General features: G+C 34.9%; 3 protein-coding genes across 8 annotated transcripts in view; 1 reads left to right on the top strand and 2 right to left on the bottom strand.

Annotated features, from left to right (window-relative positions):
* Acad11 (acyl-CoA dehydrogenase family member 11) overlaps nt 1–3946 on the bottom strand; it is an 88671-nt gene extending 84725 nt beyond the window's left edge. For 3 of the 5 annotated variants that reach the window (XM_015487053.2, XM_015487054.2, XM_048794014.1), the window contains exon 1: nt 3465–3731. In XM_015487053.2, the coding sequence (XP_015342539.1) occupies nt 3465–3613 (149 nt within the window). In that variant the 5' untranslated portion in view covers nt 3614–3731. The other 2 variants (XM_015487055.2, XM_015487052.2) reach the window with 2 other exon arrangements.
* Nucleotides 3947–4166: 220 nt separating this feature from the next.
* Nucleotides 4167–15287, top strand: Uba5 (ubiquitin like modifier activating enzyme 5). Of its 2 annotated transcripts, none has more exons than XM_015487056.2 (12): nt 4167–4536; nt 6700–6745; nt 6861–6950; nt 8273–8382; nt 9087–9173; nt 10018–10102; nt 10686–10790; nt 10971–11098; nt 12588–12723; nt 12980–13055; nt 13196–13302; nt 15053–15287. In XM_015487056.2, exons 1-12 carry the CDS (start codon nt 4376–4378, stop codon nt 15134–15136), a joined length of 1215 nt encoding a protein of 404 aa, XP_015342542.1. In that variant the 5' UTR covers nt 4167–4375; the 3' UTR covers nt 15137–15287. The 2 variants fall into 2 exon arrangements, with proteins under 2 accessions (XP_015342542.1, XP_048649972.1); XM_048794015.1 differs by having other exon boundaries at nt 4513–4536; nt 6861–6945.
* A 2061-nt stretch (nt 15288–17348) lies between these two features.
* Nucleotides 17349–19910, bottom strand: part of Nphp3 (nephrocystin 3) — a 37671-nt gene continuing 35109 nt past the window's right edge. The window contains exon 27 of the mRNA XM_015487051.2: nt 17349–19527. Coding sequence (XP_015342537.1) covers nt 19347–19527 — 181 coding nt within the window. The 3' untranslated portion in view covers nt 17349–19346. The remainder of the gene's footprint in view (nt 19528–19910) is intronic.

Below are 19910 nucleotides of genomic sequence, written 5' to 3'. Positions count from 1 at the left end.
TTGAAACCCTCTGTAAATCCTTCCTCTTTAGAATAACTACTGTCCTGAATTTTATATTTACCCTTCTTTTGAAGTTTATTTAATTAAACAATATGCTAAATGTACTTTTATTTGTCCATGATTTTTATTCAGTGTTGTGTACAGCTACAGCTGACTCATTTTCACTGCTGTATGGTATTCCATTATATCATTATAGTACAATGTATCCATCTATTTTACTACCAATAAACTTCTTGGGTCCTGGATTTTTGCTATTACAAACTGTGTAGTGAATGGAGTATAATTTCTGATTCTTTTGGTTGTACATGATGTGGGATCTCACCGGTCATATAGTTTTATATATACAAAGGGTAATAAAATCTGATTCATTCTTCTATCCTTCCTATCCTTATGCCCCCTCCCTTCCTTCACTCCCCTCTACCTAATCTAAAGCAACTCTATTCTTCCCTAGCCTCCCCACTTATTGTGAATTAGCCATTCACATATCAGAGAAAACGTTCAATCTTTGTTTTTTGAGATTGGCTTATTTTGCTTAGTATGATATTCTCCAACTCCATCCATTTATTGCAATAATTTCATTCTTCTTTAAGGTTGAGTAATTTTCCATCATATATATATATATATATATATATATATATATATATCACATTTTATTTACCTATTCATCTGTGGAAAGGTACCTAGGTTGGCTCCATAGTTCAGCTGTTGTGTGTTGAGCTGCTATAAACATTGATATGGCTGTATCACTGTAATATGTTGATTTTAAGTCTTTGGGGTACAAATGGAGAAGTGGTATAGCTGGGTCAAATGGTGGTCCCATTCCAAGTTTTCTGAGGAAGCTCCATACTGTTTTCCATAATGGTTACACCAATTTGTAATTCCCACCAGCACTGTATGGGTGTAACTTTTTCCTCACATTCTCGCTCCCCTATGTTGTTTTTTTTAAAGAATTTCTTCTCTAATTCAAAGGTTTAAAAGGTCATGTATTCTAAATATTTAGTTTTGTCTTTAACAACCAAGTACACTGTCCACTTGGAGTGTGTGAAGTAGAATAAGGAGTCTAGTTTTAACTTTTTCATATGGATAATAACTATAATTGTCCCAGTATAATTTCGTTAAAAAGTCTCCCTCCACACTAGTTCTCAATGCCAGCACTGTCATATATCAAAGTTCTATAAATATTAAGTATTTTTGTGAAATCTCAAATTCATTGGTCTGTTTATCCAGCTCCATTAATACCATGCTATCTTATTCCTGTTTTGTTGTTCTTTAGAAGTGTTTCTGTGATTGTTGACCTTATGCTCTTGCACACAAAATTTAGGATCAATCTTTCAACTTAGAGAAAAAAATTAGAATTTTAAAAAAGAAAAGTTTACAGTATTATATTTTTCTAATCATGTACAGACATCTCTTAATTTTAAAAATTCTTTTTACACATTAAAAAATCCCAATAAACATTTTCTCAACAAAGGTACTGCACAGTTTTACTAGGATGAATATTAATACATTAGTATTAATATTAATATATAACCCAATATTAAAATTCATACATTAACACACACACTCAAGATTGAATCCCATGTGGTTTGCCACTTAGTTACAACCCTAGATATTTATGTGTGTGTGTGGTGATGGGGATTGAACCCATGGAAAGGCAAGCACTCCACCAATTGAGCTATATCCCCAACCCTCCCCAGTCCTTTTTTATTTTTGAGATAAGGCCTAAATTATTGAGGCTGGCCTTAAACTTATAATCCTCCTGCCTTAGCCTTCCAAATAGCAGGGGTTACAGGAGTATGCCACAATGCCTGGCAGGTAATTTATATTTTTGATGCTCTTATTAATCATAGCTTTTTGACAATTCCTTTTTAACTGTTGGTAAAGTACAGAAACACAATGCATTTGTTTACTGAACTTTCATAACTATTATCTGTGTAGATTATTACTTCTTTAATCCATGAATGTTTCTAAATGTGTATTTGTTAGCTGTTTTTTTTTTCCGTTAAAGTTTTGGCACTTATTTTCTAAAAATGTGTTTTTTTTTTTTTCAAAAAAAGATACTTCAGAATTATTGAGGTTTCCATTGTGGCTTAATGTGTCTTTAACTGTTATAAAATTTTTCATGTGTTCATCTGGTGTGGGATCCAGTTCCATTCGTATGTATAAAATCAAGTTCCAAAGTAATTTCTATACCACAATTAATTTTAGTTAATAAGTATGATTATATGGTTTAAGATTCAATTTAATTCAGAATTAGTACTCTACAATCCTAGGTGAATATTATTATTCCTTTTTGTCAAAACAGGACTTGGTGTTCAAAGGGCAATTGATTCAAATTCTTGTGACCAATAGTAATTGAACTTTGACCCACTTTAGTTTGTTTACATCATAAATCTTCTAGGCCAGAGACTACAGCTATTCTTTATTCCACCTCTCCTTTATTTCCCAATGTCTATTAAGACATGGGGGTTTTAAGTTTTTATACCCCAGACTCTCTCTGATTCATCTCCTTTATTTCCATTTTTACTGAAATCAATAGTCAAAGAATATAAACACCAATGATAAAATGCTAGTGTTATTGCAAAGTTTACACCCTTTCACCCACATTACTTCATTGTATTACCAAGGCTAACTAGAACAGGCAAATGTCACAAAAGAAAACTTGTTCTCAAGGTTATGTAATATATTTAAAATTCCCACGTAGTAAGTGGCAGATCAAGTTTTTTTGGAACTTAGGAGTCTTTCTACAGTGCCCTGTTTATAAAAATGCAATTTTAAAAAAAATTTTTTTAGTTGTAGATGAACACAATACCTTTATTTTGTTTAGTTTTTTTATGTGGTGCTGGGGATCAAACCCAATACCTCACGCATGCTAGGCTAGCACTCTACCACTGAGCCACAACCCCAGCCCTAAAAGTACAATTTTAAAATAAAGTTTTAAAAAGTTTAAAACGGTATTCTCTGGATCAGCTCTTCAAGTTTTATTTCCTGGGTTCAGAAACTAAGGCCCAAAGCGGCGCTATAACTTGCCAAGTGAAGACATTAGTAGCTGTTGTAGCCTCCAGGTGGTACCCCTAACTCTGCCCCCAAGAAATATGGCCAATTAAACGCAATTACACGGGCTTCTCAAAAAAGAAAAAAGAAAAAAGAAAAAAAAAAAAAAGGTCTTATGGTTGTGGCACAAAAGGCCAGAGAAAGTAACTAAATTTCTCACTGTACTTCCAGCCTCTACTACTTCAGTGAGTAAATCCTTGAGTCACATAATTTCAATCTTGAACAAAATTTCCAGTGGGCAATGTTATGGCAAATGTTACGATGCTTCCGGTACTGCCCTCGAATTGGGACCAGCCAGAATTGGAATTATGGAACAGTCACTGCAGAAAAAGAAATCGGGATGGGGTAAATTGGAAGGGCCAAAGGAAAGAAAGCACAATGCACAGATCTGTTCCTGCTGCATCAGATACCTGTACTGAGTAATGGTCAACGTAGCTCCGGGCTGTGCCCCGAAGCCAGGCAAATGACGGTTTAGGTAAGCATCCAAGGACTTGCAGTCTAACTGGTGCTGGGGCAGCACTTCTGCGGTCTCGGGCTCGTGGGCAGCATCCGTCCCCATGACTGTCGCCGAGCTGCAAGCCACAGACTAGGCCCGGACAGGTTCTGGAGTGCCAAGGTTCCCCACAGGTTGCAGCAACTATACTTCAGGACTTGGGGGCGAGGCCGGGTGGGGCCTGGCTCTAGCCAATCACACACCTTAGGGCTCCATTACGGCGCTAGGCCGGCCCGCTGAATCTGGCGACTTGAGAAATACCGAAAGCACCCATGTGTGCTCGAATTTTAAAATTCCTGTCAGTGCCAGCGTTGGAAGGGCTCGGTTTTAAAGAAAGTAAAACCGTAGTTACAGGTGCGAGCGAACAAGGATGTAGGAGTCGCTCCCAGCCGATTTACTGCACCTGCGTGCGGAAGACCTCTAGGGTCCGGTTCAGAAAAGAGACCGTCAGGTCCTCGAGCCCAGAAATAAAAGATCCGGGTGTTTTCTCCTAGCCACTTAGTTAAAAGGCAACGTCGCCGTCCTCTTGCTCTAGGTACTTATAACCCCAGTCCTGCGGCAGCTTGTTACAGCAGATGTAGCGAAGAAAGAACTCAAAAGAGGCGAGTTTTTGCTGAGGGGAGCGATGAGAGCGACGCACCGGAAGCGGTACCTTGGAAGGTCTTCGGGAACCGCAGAGACGTGTCGGTCTTGGAAGCGCTGGGGGCCCCGCGCTAGGTCTGTGGGCGTGGAAGGTGACGGCAAGTTGCCCAGCCGAGCAGCGTGGGGCGGCGGCGGCGGCGGCGGCGAAGGCCGGGGCTGGGAGGTTTGGCCGCTGGGGTCCCAGCCATGGCCGAGTCCGTGGAGCGGCTGCAGCAGCGGGTACTGGAACTGGAGCGGGAACTTGCCCAGGAGAGAAGTCGGCGGGCCCTGGGTGACGGCGACGGAGCGGGCGGCCGGGCCCGCATTGAGAAGATGAGCTCAGAGGTGGTGGATTCCAATCCCTACAGGTGACTGCGTCGCGAGTCGGAGGAGGGCGAGGTCCCCATCTCGGTGGGGTGAGAAGGGCGCCCCATCCCGCTAGCTCGGCCTCCCGCCACCCTTTTCCTGGTCTGGGGTCCCGTTCCCAGACACGCAAGGGCACTGTTTAGGGATGGTCGGAAGACGTTGTTTCTCGGTTTTAAAAACCCAAGCGAGCCTTCCATATGGTACTGCTCCTGCTCTCGCGTTGGGCGTGCATTCGGCTTCCTGTAGCTCTTGCCTCTAATTACTCCTCCTCACCTTGCTTAGGATTAAGAACATTCAGAAGACATCAAGCGTAAAGCCCGCCTAGCCTAAACTTGGAGATTCATAAAGGCTTTGCAATGAAATTTAGATGGAGAAGGGCGAAGGAGTTACAAGGGTATCTCAGGCCTTTCTGCTTTACAAGACCTGCTGTTCCTCTCCCTTCCTCGGGAAGCTTGTCAGTTCAGTGCAGTGGTTAAGGGTAAGAACTATACAGCCGCGCTAATGGGTTTTACCCCCATTTTATAAATGAGAGAATCGAGGCTTAGAGGGCTCTCAAGTTTTTATATATAGTATAAGGCCTGAACTGGGGCTGGGGCTGTAACCTCAGTGGTATAGCACATTCCTGAAGCCCGCCCCCCGCCCCCCCAAAAAATAATAATGCCCAAAGCCTGAACTGGCATTAGGTTTCACTTAATCCAAAATTCACATGAAACTATCTTCCCTGTAAAAATAAATAAGCCATTAAGTAGTGTGGCTAAAAACTGGGTCGTCTTAACTTGAAATAGAGAAGAGCTCTTGTTATTTTTTTTTTTCCTTTAAAGAACATGAGGGTTTTTGTTGTTGTTGTTTGTGACATTATAAAGCCTCAGTGGCAGTTTTAAGGTGCACTGTTTTAACTGTATTGGTAAATATTAAGGGTTAATGTTCCAAAATCTTTAGAGATTGAATAAGCATGAAACTGTTATCTCTAATCAGAATGAGTGCAAACTATTCCATTTGTCATATTTCAGTAAGTTTGAATTTTACAAATGAACACTTGGAAATTTTCCCTCGAAGATAAAATGCAAAGAAATGTGTGTCTTTTTTTTTTTTTTTTTTTTTTTGGTGCTGGGGATTTAATCCAAGGCCTTGTGTATGTGAGGGAGGCGGGCACTCTACCAACTGAGCTATATCCCCATATGGTATAGAATATGATTATAAGCACATGGAGAAACTGGAGAGGCAAGCAGAAGTGTTGATTAGAACACCTAGTTTCAAACTCAAGTTCAGAAACTCAGCTCTAAATATTGTTTGCCAGTTAGCTGACTGTGGGCAGTAAATTATTCTAATTTTTTTTTTTGGTCTTAATTATCCTGATTTTTTTCCTGGTCTGGGGTCCAGATCAGGGAGGTGCAATGCATTTTTCTCAGAGATTATTTGTAAAATTAAAGAGAGCGTGAAGATAAAGATGGCAGACCACAGGAACTGACGTTCACTTCTGCCCACTCCCACTAAACAAACAGTAAAAAATTAAAAAAAAAAAAAAGGTAATCCCACATTCAGAAAATAGAAGTTTTCCATTAATAATTGGGGAGGAGTGGGTTCTTATACTTGAAGATTATAGTGACATAATTTTGGAAACTTTGATGGATGAAGGATGACTGATTTAACAGATTCTAAGAAGTTGAATCTTAAATCTGCATCCCAACTTACACCGCACAATCGCCCCAAGAGGCTCAGAAATGGGTACAGGTATTTCTAGAAAGTCTTTTGAAAAAACAGAACCCAAGGACCCTTACTCCACTGGGGGTAGCTGAGCTAATGCCCCTTCCCCACCAGGAGAAGAGATTGGAGATTTATTTATTGAAGAGAGTAAAATAGAGAATTTCTACTAATAACTGGGCAGGTATTGATGTCAGCTGCACATTAGAACAGAGAAGTAGCTTTTAAATACATATATATTATTTCACAGGCTACACCAGGAGAAGGGTACATGAGTGTCTGTATTTAAAGCTACTAAGTAATTTAGTTCCACCTGGGAAAAAGCAACTGAAAGATTCCTCTTATTTTAAAAGAGGAGTAATGATTGAATTTCAGTGTTTATTTTATGTAATGATGTATGCCTGTTTATATCACTGTTAACTTATCAATTGTAGCTCTAAAACATTTTCTTTTCTTTGTTTAAGCCGCCTGATGGCCTTGAAGCGAATGGGAATTGTAAGCGACTATGAGGTATGATAACCCTTTCCAAGTTTTTGAAGACAATTTCAGGAAATGAAAATAATTTCTGGTGACAAATTAAATGAAGAACTATTAACCAGAACATATGTAATTTTGCATTTCACAGAAAATCCGTACCTTTGCTGTAGCAATAGTAGGTGTTGGTGGAGTTGGTAGTGTGACGGCTGAAATGCTGACAAGATGTGGCATTGGTAAGGTAAAAATATTTCTCTTTGCCTGTCTCATAGGGAATTCCTCATTCTTGGAGCAAATCAGGTACAAGTTAGGATTTTTTTCCTTGCTACTAATGGTCTACTCATTTGTTGTATATTTATTCAGATTGTTCTTTCCATCCAAAATATTGAGATATATCCCTGTCCAAACAAAAACTGATATTATTGATAATTACACAAGGACGGTTACAGGAACTTTTTTGTTTGGGGTATTACATAAACAATTTGGATTTAGGTGTTTTAGATATAGATATTTAGGAAAGGAGACTATTAAATTGATAAAGTATGAGTGAAACACTGAAACATATATAAATTATTTTATTAAACATAATTTAAATGACAAATAGGCTCTCTATTCTGTGTATTTCTTACTCTTGAATTTGTACTAGAAAATGTTCAGATTTTTTTTAATCCATATTTTTAAAATTTTGTTTTAAATATTTATTTGGATTATGTGTAGGAAAGAAAAGTAAACTTATACCAGAATTCAGTCCATCAGTCTTTGATTTATAAAACCAAGGTCTATGATGTTAGATACATAGTAATTGAATAGATAAGCTTTCCACAGTTATATAATTGTGGAAAACCGTTTAGTTTTTCATTTTGATAAGGCAAACATTTTCCCATATAGTTTATCAATACTTTGTAATGTGTTGGTGTACCTCAAATTCTTAAAGCGGTTTCAGATTTGGTACTCATTCATCAATACAAAAACACCATCAAAATTTTGATATCTTTTAAGAGGTTTACAAAGGCAGGCCAAAAATTTCTTATAGCCGACTTAAAACATGTTTGGTGAAGATATTAGAGATCAATGGGAGAGATCCGTGGTTCACAAGTTTGTTATCAGAAGCACTTGAAAAGCTTATGAAAACACAGACTGCCAGACCCTGTATCAGTGGTTCTGATTCTGTTGGTATGAGGTACATTGTCATTTTAACACCTTCTCAGGTGATCCTAATGATGTTCAAGGGACTAACTAAACTTTGAGAATTGCTGGAGTCTTGCTAGTACTCTAAGTCTGGTCCTAAGTAGTAGCCTCAGCATCACCTGGGAGCTTGTTAGAAATGAAGATTTTCAGCCTTTGGGCAAATGCTCTAGTTGCCTCATCTTTAAGATGAGGATAATAGTACCTGTGTATTTAGCTCACATAAGTGTTCAGTGAATTCACATATGGCACCTAATGTCTTAGTTAACTAATGTCATCATCAGACTCTTAAAGCAATCAAATGTAGGTCCACTAGTTTGCTATTTGTTAATTTTAGTTTTTTGGAATGTTTTTCATTGGAATAAATTTTTATTTTAGTTACTCCTCTTTGACTATGACAAAGTAGAACTGGCCAATATGAACAGACTTTTCTTCCAGCCTCATCAAGCAGGACTGAGTAAAGTTCAAGCAGCAGAACATACTTTAAGGTAAATGGAATTACAGTTAAGGACTATATTCAGTGAAATCTTATTTTATAAATTTGGTATGAGTTAACCTAATACATAGTCCTAAATTATTCTCTATACAAATGCAGATTTTTACTTACTCTTGGACTTGGGTTGACGAATTTTTTCTATATGTGGATAGATGGTACATATTTTAGTCTTTGAGGTCCTTATGGTCTCTGCAACTGCTGAACTATGGAGTTGTAGTCTGATAAAAGCCACAGATAACACAAAAGTGAATAGGCATATCTGTGCTCCAATAAAACTTCATTTTTGGACTCTGGACTTTGAATTTCATCATTTTCATCTCATTAGGTATTATTCCTTTGACTTTTTTCTCAAATGTTTAAAAATTGTTCTTAACTTGAAGGCTGTACAAAAACAGGTGGTACAACAGATTTGACCAATGGGACATAGTGTGTGAACCCCTATACCAAATTGAATATGTGACAAATAAGCTATTTTGTTAGGCTGAGCTGTAGCTACCAGAAGTAGTAAAGATATAATTCCCAGCACATAGATTGATCCAGGTTGGGGTGAGAATTAAAAAAAAAAGGTAGAAGAGGACTTTGGATTTTCTCTGAATAGCTTGAATTCCAATTTTCTAACTTACTCTTTAGCTCTTTCTGTGTTTTCTTAGTGTAGCTACTAATAGTCTTTATAATCATTCCCTTTTTTCCTCTTAGGAACATTAATCCTGATGTTCTTTTTGAAGTACATAACTATAATATAACCACAATGGAAAACTTTCAACATTTCATGGATAGAATAAGGTAACATTTTATTTATGAGTGTTTTGTAAAAAATGCCCAGCCCAGTTAAGCAAGTATTAGACAAATCCATTGATTAATTAATTAATTAATTTATTTATTTATTTTTTTGTTTTTTCTGTTTATTGTGGGTTGTTCAAAACATTACAAATTTCTTGACATATCATATCCATTGATTAATTTAGAAAATTGGCAGATTAATATGTTTTTGTGTTTATTAAAATAGTAATTTTTATATATTAAACGGCAGGAGGATTGCAAGTTTGAGGCCAGCCTCAGCAATGTAGTGTGACCCTAAGCAACTTAGCGAGACCCTGTCTCAAAATAAAAAATAAAAAGTGGTGGGGGTGTGGCTCCAGGATTAAGTACTCCTGGGTTCAATCCCTGGTACCAAAAATAAACAAATAAATAAATAAACAAAATACTCTGATATTTACAATGATTTAATAAAGGACCCTCAATTTAAATTTTGTGTTCTAGATTATACTTCTCTCTGAAATAGTTTTCTTCAGAGACTGTCAGAATACCTCCAAAATAATGAATTGTATTCAATTAGTTTTTATTACATTGATATTTTAGTGAAGCATGAACAAGATTTTAAAAGCTAATATGGAAACAGTTGTGAACAGATTTCATATTTCCTTCATCCTTTTACCACAATGGTATCATTGATTTTATATTCAAATAGTTATTTAATGTTTCATATATACAGGATATTTAATATTAAATACTTATTGATGTTATACTCAAAAATTTAATGAAAGAAGAAAACTGAACAATAAATTCTAATTAGAATATATTTTCTATCTTGATATTTTTTCAAATAAAATTTGTTTTCCTTGACTAGTAATGGTGGGTTAGAAGAAGGAAATCCTGTTGATCTAGTTCTTAGCTGTGTGGACAATTTTGAAGCTCGGATGGCAATAAATACAGTGAGTTTTTCTATTATGTAAGATGTAATACTCATGGATTTATCTATATTCTTTTATGATCCCTAGTGTATGATTAGTATACCATCCCCATCTCAAAAATAATTGTGATTTTGAGCCCTTTTCTGTGCTTATTTGTAATGTTCTCTTTGTCTACTTTTAAAATTTATAATAGTTGTGGGAAGTGTCTCGCTTTGTTGGGCATGACAGACATTTCAAGCATCCCACTCTCTCATGCTTATCAGAAGCAAGGACTTTTAACTTTTCAATTAATATTTTAGATATTTTATTTTTGAAATTAATATAAATTTTTATATTAACCTGGCAAGATACCTAATAAACTGTGGTTTCAGTTAATAAATAGGTATTTATCAATTCTTTAATACTGATAGTTTATTCTTTAAATAACAATGGTAATTGCCAAGGAATTCAATTATTTGCAGCTTCACTCCTTTTTTTCTTGAAAATTAATTTTTAGAAACCCTTGGTGATTCATTGAGTAAGCTATAACATTTCACAACAAGAATTTATAGTAAACTACTTGCTTCTTTGTTTTCTTCCTTGTTTTCATTTATTTCTATTTAAGGCCTGTAATGAACTTGGACAAACATGGATGGAATCTGGGGTCAGTGAAAATGCAGTTTCGGGGCATATACAGCTTATAATTCCTGGAGAATCTGCTTGTTTTGCGGTATGCATTATTTGTCTTAGATCTTTTTACATTGTTAGGCACTAGAGTCCTTAGGGGAATTGAAAATGTGTTATAATTCAAAGAAAAAACAAACTTGAATGTAATGGAATGCTGTTTGAAACATTCATATTTTTCCTTCTTTCTTTTAAAATTGTTTGCCTTTTTTCCATTTTCATGCAGTGTGCACCACCACTTGTAGTTGCTGCAAATATTGATGAAAAGACTCTTAAACGAGAAGGCGTTTGTGCAGCCAGTCTTCCTACCACTATGGGAGTGGTGGCGGGGATCTTGGTACAAAATGTGTTAAAGTAAGTGAGGGCTAATTTTTTTGAATAGTTTTATATGCTTTTGATAAATATATTTTGTTAAGATTTCAAAAATTGAAATTATCAGCCAAGTATTTAATTTTTAAAAATTTAATTTTAAATATATTTTTATTTTATATATGTATATGTGTACTTTTAATCCATGTATATTTACATTAATTTGAATACATTAACATAACATTAATGTGTGTGTGTATGAATGTCCATTACTCTGATAAGCAAAAAATGCATATTTCATTTTAATTTTCATTCATTTGTTTAAAAAAGGGTTAGGCACATACGTTTCTGTGAGTTATCTTTAATATCCTTTACCCTGTTTTTTGTTTTGTTGTATATTGAAAACATGCATTTGCAAATATTTTTCCTTTTGTTTTATACATGATTTTTCTTCTATACAGAAGATTTTAAAGGGAATCATTTGATGGGCAGGGGAACAGAAAAGAACTTTATGGGTTATTGGAAATATTCTGTATCTTGATCTGGTAGTATTTACATGAAGATATAAAATATTTTATTTACTATACATTCACAATTGTGTACTTCACAGTAAACTATATACAAATTTTAACTAATTATATTTAATACCATGTCTCAAGATTTTAAAAAACACTTCTCTCACATTTTACTATCTCTGAAATCAGTATGTGTCTTAAAGTTTAAAAACTATATAAAATGCCAGCATTTTTGCCGGGTTTCTGTTCTCGCGACTAAAAGGCTCAGGGGTCACTCCAGTTAAACTGGGCTAACTGGGCTTCACAAAATAACCACACAAGAGACACAAATACCTTTTTCTTCGGGGTCGCTGTGACGGCTTCTCTGACCTTAAGGGTCCGCAGAAAGAGAGAGAGAGGAGAAGCTATTCAAATGAGGCAAGGGGTCAGGTTTCAGGGGGCTGAGTCTATCTTCATGATGTCCGCTGTCAGCAGGTTGACTGACACCTGGGTAGGCCACACTCAAGGGCACAGTAAGAGAAGGGGACACACACAGGCACTTCCATGGAAGATTCTATCCTAAACAAGGCAAGGGGTTATATTACAAAGGAACAGGTGAGCATAGCTTCACCCATGGGGCTGTAGCAAGACACACCCATGCACGAGACACCGACCCTCGCACCCAAGAAGGGTGCCACATTTCTGTGACTGAGAGCCTCAGCACCCAGCCGGGGAGTGTAACTCAGTCACGAGTAAGGTTGGCCTCGCACACATTTTATTTTTAGTAGAGGTTCAAAAACTAATAATGCATTCTTTAGGTGATGAAATGGAGTAATCTTTTCTTTCCTTTATTAATTCAGCAAATATTCAAGCATCTACTTACGAAGTAGGCTCTGTCAACAAGATAGAAAATTTCTGTTTCTGAGTTGCATGTTGGAAAAATCATTACGAACTCCAAAATAATTTCTAAAAAATTCACTTACTTTCTTTTAGTACTTTTTATGGGTTTTTCTTCCTTTAAGTCTATTTTGTTTTTCTAGGTTTCTATTAAATTTTGGTACTGTTAGTTTTTACCTTGGATACAATGCAATGCAAGATTTTTTTCCTACTATGTCCATGAAGCCAAATCCTCAATGTGATGATAAAAATTGCAGGAAGCAACAGGAAGAATACAAGGTATATGTCAAATCTGTCAGAATGTCTGAGGGATCTTATTGCATAGAATAGTAACTTTAACAGTCAAACAAAAGGAACAGATTTGGATTCTGGAGTTTTATAGTTTTAATTTTATAATTTTAACTTATTCATCATATTTATTAAAAATAAAGATCCTTTCTTGTTTGTGATACCATAAAACCCTGTCTGAATTGTTGATTAATGCTTCAGAGAGCTGATAATGATTGAAAACACTGGTATTATTTGATTTCTACAGAAAAAGGTAGCATTATTGCCCAAACCGGAGACTGTTCAAGAAGAGGAAGAGATAATACATGAGGATAATGAGTGGGGTAGGAATTCTTTTATAAATTGAAGACATACATCCAACAAAATCTTCTGTGGTAGAGAATATAAGGTTACACACATTTTGAATAATTATTGCTCATGAAGTTTCTTCAGAACTGTTGCAGAATCTATTTTAATTCAACAGGTATTGAGCTGGTATCTGAGGTTTCAGAAGAGGAATTGAAAAATTCTTCAGGTCCAGTTCCTGACTTACCTGAAGGAATTACAGTGGCATATACAATTCCAAAAAAGGTACTTTTAAAATCTGATTTATCCATAAGTAAATATAAGATAAAATGTATACATGTCTTCTTTTATCTTTATTCTATTTAGTAACGCCAATATACTAATTCCTGTTTTGGGTATTTTACACCATAGGCATTAAGATGTGAGAAAGAAGTATTCAGTGTTAAAATGGAGTTGTGTACAGTCTATGTTAAACTTTGAAAACACTGACATAAAATGGTTTCGTTCACTCATTAATAGGTCATGCATAATAGATTTTGATTAAATGAAAATATGATTTTTGTATATTTAGAGCTTTAGCCACAATACCATTTAAAAATACTTCAGTAGACAGTCTAAGTACATTTCTCTAAAGAAGACATTCAGGGGCTGGGGATGTGGCTCAAGCAGTAGCGCGCTTGCCTGGCATGCGTGTGGCCCGGGTTCGATCCTCAACACCACATACAAACAAAGATGTTGTGTCCTCCAAAAACTAAAATAAATAAATAAATATTTTTTTTTAAAAAAAGAAGACATTCAAATGGCCAATATAAATATGAAAAACTGCTCAACATCATTAAACATCAGGGTAATGCAAATCAAAACCACAATGAAGTTATCACCTCATTCCAGTTAGAATGGCTGTTATCAAAAAGATAACACATGTTCAAAAGGATGTGCAGAAAATAGAACCTTTACTATTGGTGGAGATATAAATTAGTAGATGCATTATGGAAAATGGCATGAAGTTCCTCAAAAATTAAAAGTAGAACAGTTTTAAAAATTGAATGTTTGTGGAACAGCTGTTTCACTACTGGGTGTATATCTAAAGAAATGTAATCTTATGTTGAAGAGACATCTATACCTCCGTATTTATTGCAGCATTGTTGACAGTAGTTAAGAAATGAACTCCAGTTAAGTGTTTATTGACTGATTAATGGATAAAGAAAAGTAAGGGGTATATGTACTGTGGAACACTATTCAGTCATAAAAGGATATTTTGTTATTTGTGACAACATGGATAGAACTAGGGGTCATTATGTTTAGAGAAATAAACCAGGCACAGAATGACAGCTGTGTCACTCATGTAGAATCTTAAAAACTTGATCATGTATATATTGAAAATTAAATAGTGTTTATCAGAGGCTGGGGAAAAAATAGGGGAAGTTGGTTAATAGCTACTGAGTTATTGTTAGAGAGTAGAAATAAGTTCTGGTATCCTGTTTCACAGTAGCATGACTTAGATAATGTACTGAACTCTGTATTTCAGAAAGCTAAAAGAAATGATTTTTTAAATGTTTTTACCACAAAGAAATGATAAGTGTTTGATAAGATAAGCGAACCCTGATATATAGTATATACAAGTATCAAAACATCAAATGGTACTCCATAAATAAATATAATTTTTAGGTCAATTAAAATATATGCTTGAGATATCAAGAATACGAAAATTACTGCCTCATAAATCAAATGCTGGTGGGGAAAGTAAAGGACTGTCCTAAAAATTGCAAGGCATCAGTTGGAGCTATAACTCAGTGACAGAGCGCCTGCCTAGCATGTGTGAGGCACTGGGCTTGATCTTTAGCATCAGATAAAAATAAAAGCATTCTATCTAAACTACAAAAAAAAAAAAAAAAAAAGATTTTTTAAAATTACAAGCCATATTTATTAGAGGAAATTAATAAACTTGTTGAGCAGGGTTAAAGCTTACTGATTCCTAAGCATAAAGAATTCAGTAAGGCTATTTTTTCACTATATTTTCCTCATTTGTTGACAGCCAGACGACTGTGTATCTGAAGTTACAGTAGAAGATTCTGGAGAAAGCTTGGAAGACCTCATGGCCAAGATGAAGAATATATAGATTATGGACTGGCATATATTTTACTTTTTCTGTGTATAAGCCTATTCTCTTGAAATTAAAAAAATTGAAAACTGATAAAACTTAGGGCAAGATTAACTGATGTTGTAATCTTCACTAAATTGTTATACTTTATTAAAATACTGTAGCTGTTGCTCTTTGCTCCTCTTTCCAACTAAATCTAATAGCTGTCCTAAAAGATTTGCCTTCAGAGTACTATTGTAGCATAGCCACCAAAATATCTTGGCCTTTTGAAGGTTGGGGAAGGACCAATCTGATTCTATAGTCTTTATTTCTTTCTAGTAATCCCTTGTGGTCTGTGAAAAGGACATAGACAATAAAGTAGTACAAACGAAAGGAGGACAGGTGCAGCCTATTGATCAGAGCTGGCAAGTGTCTGTCACTGTGTTTGGTTCAAGAAACAAAGAAACAAGAAAATTGCCCAAAATTACTATCTTGACCAACTGTGATTTTTAAATACTTAACCCATAAAATGAAATTATCCTCTCCAGTGTTTTTGGATTAAATACAAGCTGCAATGTAATCATTGGAGAAGTTTAAAAGTTGTGAATTATATACTCAAAACAAGACAAAGGCAAGTAAGTGGAACCTGTCTTCATGGGTAAGTAGATAAAGGTACTTTCAGGAAAGTCAAATTTTATTTTATTCTGCACTGACCATGGAAAAGAAATCATTGTTATCTGTGGCATATATATCTGGAGTTTCTGCACTTTACTGGAAAACAAGGCATAAATTTAGACTGACATCCACATTACACCTACCAAATAGGCTACTTCCAAATATTTCATTTAAATTTGATACTTAAGGTAGTGAGATATTGACAAGGGTTGTCCTGGCCAGTAAATATGAAAGAAGAGTTTTAAATTACCTCCACAATGACTAATATATACTTCTTCCTTGGAGGAGACTCATTTCCTAAATCGTAAATTGATATAAACTGGTTTTCTCTGGAGTTACATACAAATAGCAAAGTTTTAGCATTGGTTGGAGTAAATTCTCAATGGTTTGGAGACCAATAAACAACATGCAGGTATAACCATTGCCAGTAGGCTGTTACTATGCTAATATCTTATTTTGATAGTTGTTCTTTTGAAGATATGAATGTCCAGGTTGTATCTACAGGGGGAAAATGTTAGTAAAAAGTTAAAAGTACATTCCCTACTTGTAAAATAAAGTTCTAAAAACTGATTTCAGAAATATATTCAGTATATTAGTTTTGCGATTCTGGAATTACACTGTGATTTTCATGTTTATAGTAAAATGAGGAAATAGGATAGTTTTTAAAAAAATATTTTTTAGTTATAGATGGATGCAATATCTTTATTTTGTTTATTCATTTTTTTTTTTTTTTTTAATGTGGTCCTGAGGATCGAACCCAGTGCCTCACATGTGGGAGGCAAGCGCTCTGCCACTGAGCCACTACCCAGCCCCAGGAGGATGATTTTTCTAGCCTTAAAACTTTCTTATGTTGCCTTGGTGAGTCTTTTACCGTTAAAAAAAAAAAAAAAAAAAAAATTAGTGCATTGAGTTATAGAATAGCTCTTCTAGTTACTAAAGATATTTTGGATTTTTAAAATGAAATGTGGTCTTTCTACAATAATTCTGCTTCAGAAACTGGTATACAAATTTGGTAAGGTCTTACTTATAAATTACTAAATTTGATTTGATAAAGTATATAGACCATCTGAAGACCTTTATCTGGTCTTATACTGGTACAGCATCACGGCTGATGTCTTGACTACACCAAATTTTATTTATCTTATTTTAATTTTTTTGGGAGGGTTCTAATATCTTTCATAAACTATTGGATTATTTTATCAGAAAAAATATGGTAATAGGTATCTTGCAACTTGGAATGAATGCTCTCTTGACAGTCTGTGTGCCATGAAAACTTGGGTTAGTAGGCAGCCAATTATGAGGAACTGATCATGACATAATTTTGCATTAAATAAACTCATAGTATTTGGTTAGACTTGAAGACACTAGAGATTCTAATGTGAAAGAGAGAAAAGAAGTACCAAAACTGCTTTAGCAGACTCTAACAATCACTTTTTAATTTTTTATTATCATCATTAATGGAAAATTAATTTATGGTCTGCTCAGATTTTTTTATGTAGTTGAGAATGTATGTATTATGGTTTTCCTATAAATACTTCCTGGATACTTAGCCCATCCAATACAGAAAGGTCTGCACTTTTTAAGAATATATTTAAGGAAGCTTTGACTCCTCAGATCACGTTTTTTTTTTTGTTGTTTTGTTTTGTTTTTCATATTTCATTATCATTGATGAATGAAAATGAGAAAATGAATTATGAATAGCAAAATTTGGTTCCTACCTATTCAGTTTTATGATTGAGTTGTTTGAAAGCTATCTTTTCTGCTGTCAAAGTATATGTTAATGTGAATATAATATTCCTATTGGAGAACCTCAAATACACATATACACACACACACAAGATCTCTGTTACAGCTGTGTTTATCTTAGACATTCTCATGAAAATATATGCTTGTTAGTAATACAATAAATAGATCAAAATAGTTTTTACATTTAAACTTAATTATTTTTGAAATACATAAAGTGATCATTCTCAGCCAAAATTATAATTTTTACCATAAAGTCACTGAATAATAATAGACATTTCTAATTTTTTTTATATGTTTTTCAAGTTCAAATTTTGGAGAAGCAAAGAATAAATATATATTAAGTTTTTTTCAAGGTTTTTCCAGAGTACTGGTCTCATTATTTCCTAAAGCAATTTTTTTTAGGCTGGTAATATAATACTTATAATGCATTACTTATAGTACTAAATCAGATTTTAAGCTCCAGTAGCTTAATTTTAAAATTAATTTCTGACATATTTGTGAATTCAATTATTTGTACCTTTCACAGCAAGGTGAATGATATGTTACAGTCATATTTTATTTTCTTTTCCCTCTGTACCTCTTCCAAAAAGGGAAATAAGGATGCTTATTAAGATCCTGCCTAATTTATTCAAATGACCACTCTAAGGCCTCAGAGTTTTACCAATGCTTCTCACACTTAAATGCATGTAAATTACCTGGGGATCAAGCTGAAATGCAGATTATGACTTAGAAGGCAGCAGAGTCTGAATACTTAATAGGATCCCAGCATAAGCAGCAAGGCCTTAGAGAACATTAACCAAGACCCTTGTAGAATCACTGAAGTTCTTCAAGTTGACCAAACTACTAAACATTCAAGTCTTTTTATTAGCAAATTTTCAATGTATTAATCTTAAGTATACAAAATGTAGCCCTCTTATATAAACTAGAGTGGGAAAGTAAATTGCACTTTTATTTTAAACAGTGAAGTATGGTTTTTACATTTTTCCTTTACAACTAATACATATTAGAATCTCACAAATCTCACAAATTGATGAAGATTTTACTGAGTATAAATACATAAGTGGTATAAATAACATCCAAATGTGGCAATATATACAAAAATCTATAAAAATATTTAACTTTTAGTATAAAAATGAATTTGAGTATGAGGTAAATGTGACAGGTTCAGCTGTTCAAGAAAGATGACAGAATGCTAGGTCCACTTTGGGGCAAGATCAAAGAATACTAAAGAGTTAGCCTGTTATTATTGCACAGAGGACTCCAGACACTACAGATGTATACAACAAAGTCATGAAAAATGCATAAAGTGGAGAACACAGAAAGCAGGGTGATTGGCCTGTCAAGGGAAAAAGCAGAATAAAAAAGAAAAACACAGCAATCAAGAATTCCTATAATTAATTTGAAGGCAATTCAAACATTTCATAAACATGATCCCTTTATTCGTTTTCTTTGAGGTAGAGGGTTAGGCCAGACCACTACTGAAAAACAAGGAATGGCTGGAAAGGCTCAGGTGGCTCTTGAGAGATGAAAAGAATCTTGGAGTTCTTGACTCCCCCACCAGCTCTCGGTGAACAGAGACACATCTACTCACAATCCAGTCCTCACATAGGCTTAGAATGGATCCCATACATTAGGAAAAGTAATTATTTTAATCAACTTAAACAGACAAAATCACAACTCAAATATAGTCCAATTCCAGACAAATACCAGTTAAATCATAAGAGTAGTAAAAATAAATTTTCTTACCAACATTTTTAAATAGTTTTAAATTCTTATGTTCCAAATGATAATTATTTTATCCTAAGGTATGTAACTATAATTGCTGCTGTCACCTTTGTCCTTGAGGAAGGAAAACATTAGGAGAATGAGTGGTTTTTAAGCTGAACGTGTCTCCACTTGATGAATGTCTTGAAGGAGCTTTTCCCCCCAAAAGTGATGTTTCTGCTTCTTTTATCTCCATGGCCCTTTTGTACAGTTCAGCAGCTTTTTCAAAATCTCCTTCTTCGTAGCTTTGAGAGAGAAAAAAAAATGAGAACATAAGCTCCTAACAATTCTAAGTGACCTTGAGATAGAGAACAAGCTGTGAACATTTGCTTCTTTTCCCCTTTTGCAGTGTTCATGACCAGTATTCTCTCTCTTCTGTGGACTATTTGCTTCGGTGTCTCATTCACACCATTAAGACCATATTGTAGTACATTCAGTGAAAGTGCTCAAGGAAGTTCCTATCTGCATCCTGAGATAAGCACACTGAGTTTTGCTTGCTCATTGTGTTAACAGTGAATGAGCTCCAGGGATAGCAAATTTTTTGTTTTTTCCCCATTGCCAATTAGTAGCAAATGTAAACCATCCAATTTGCTCTGATACACTCTCATTTCTGGATATGACTTTAGTT

Source organism: Marmota marmota, unplaced genomic scaffold (genome assembly GCF_001458135.2).
Source record: "Marmota marmota marmota unplaced genomic scaffold, marMar, whole genome shotgun sequence".
In the NCBI taxonomy this organism is placed as follows: Eukaryota; Metazoa; Chordata; class Mammalia; order Rodentia; family Sciuridae; genus Marmota; species Marmota marmota.
Note: the sequence above shows the minus strand (reverse complement) of the source record. Positions and strands in the feature narration are given on the sequence as shown.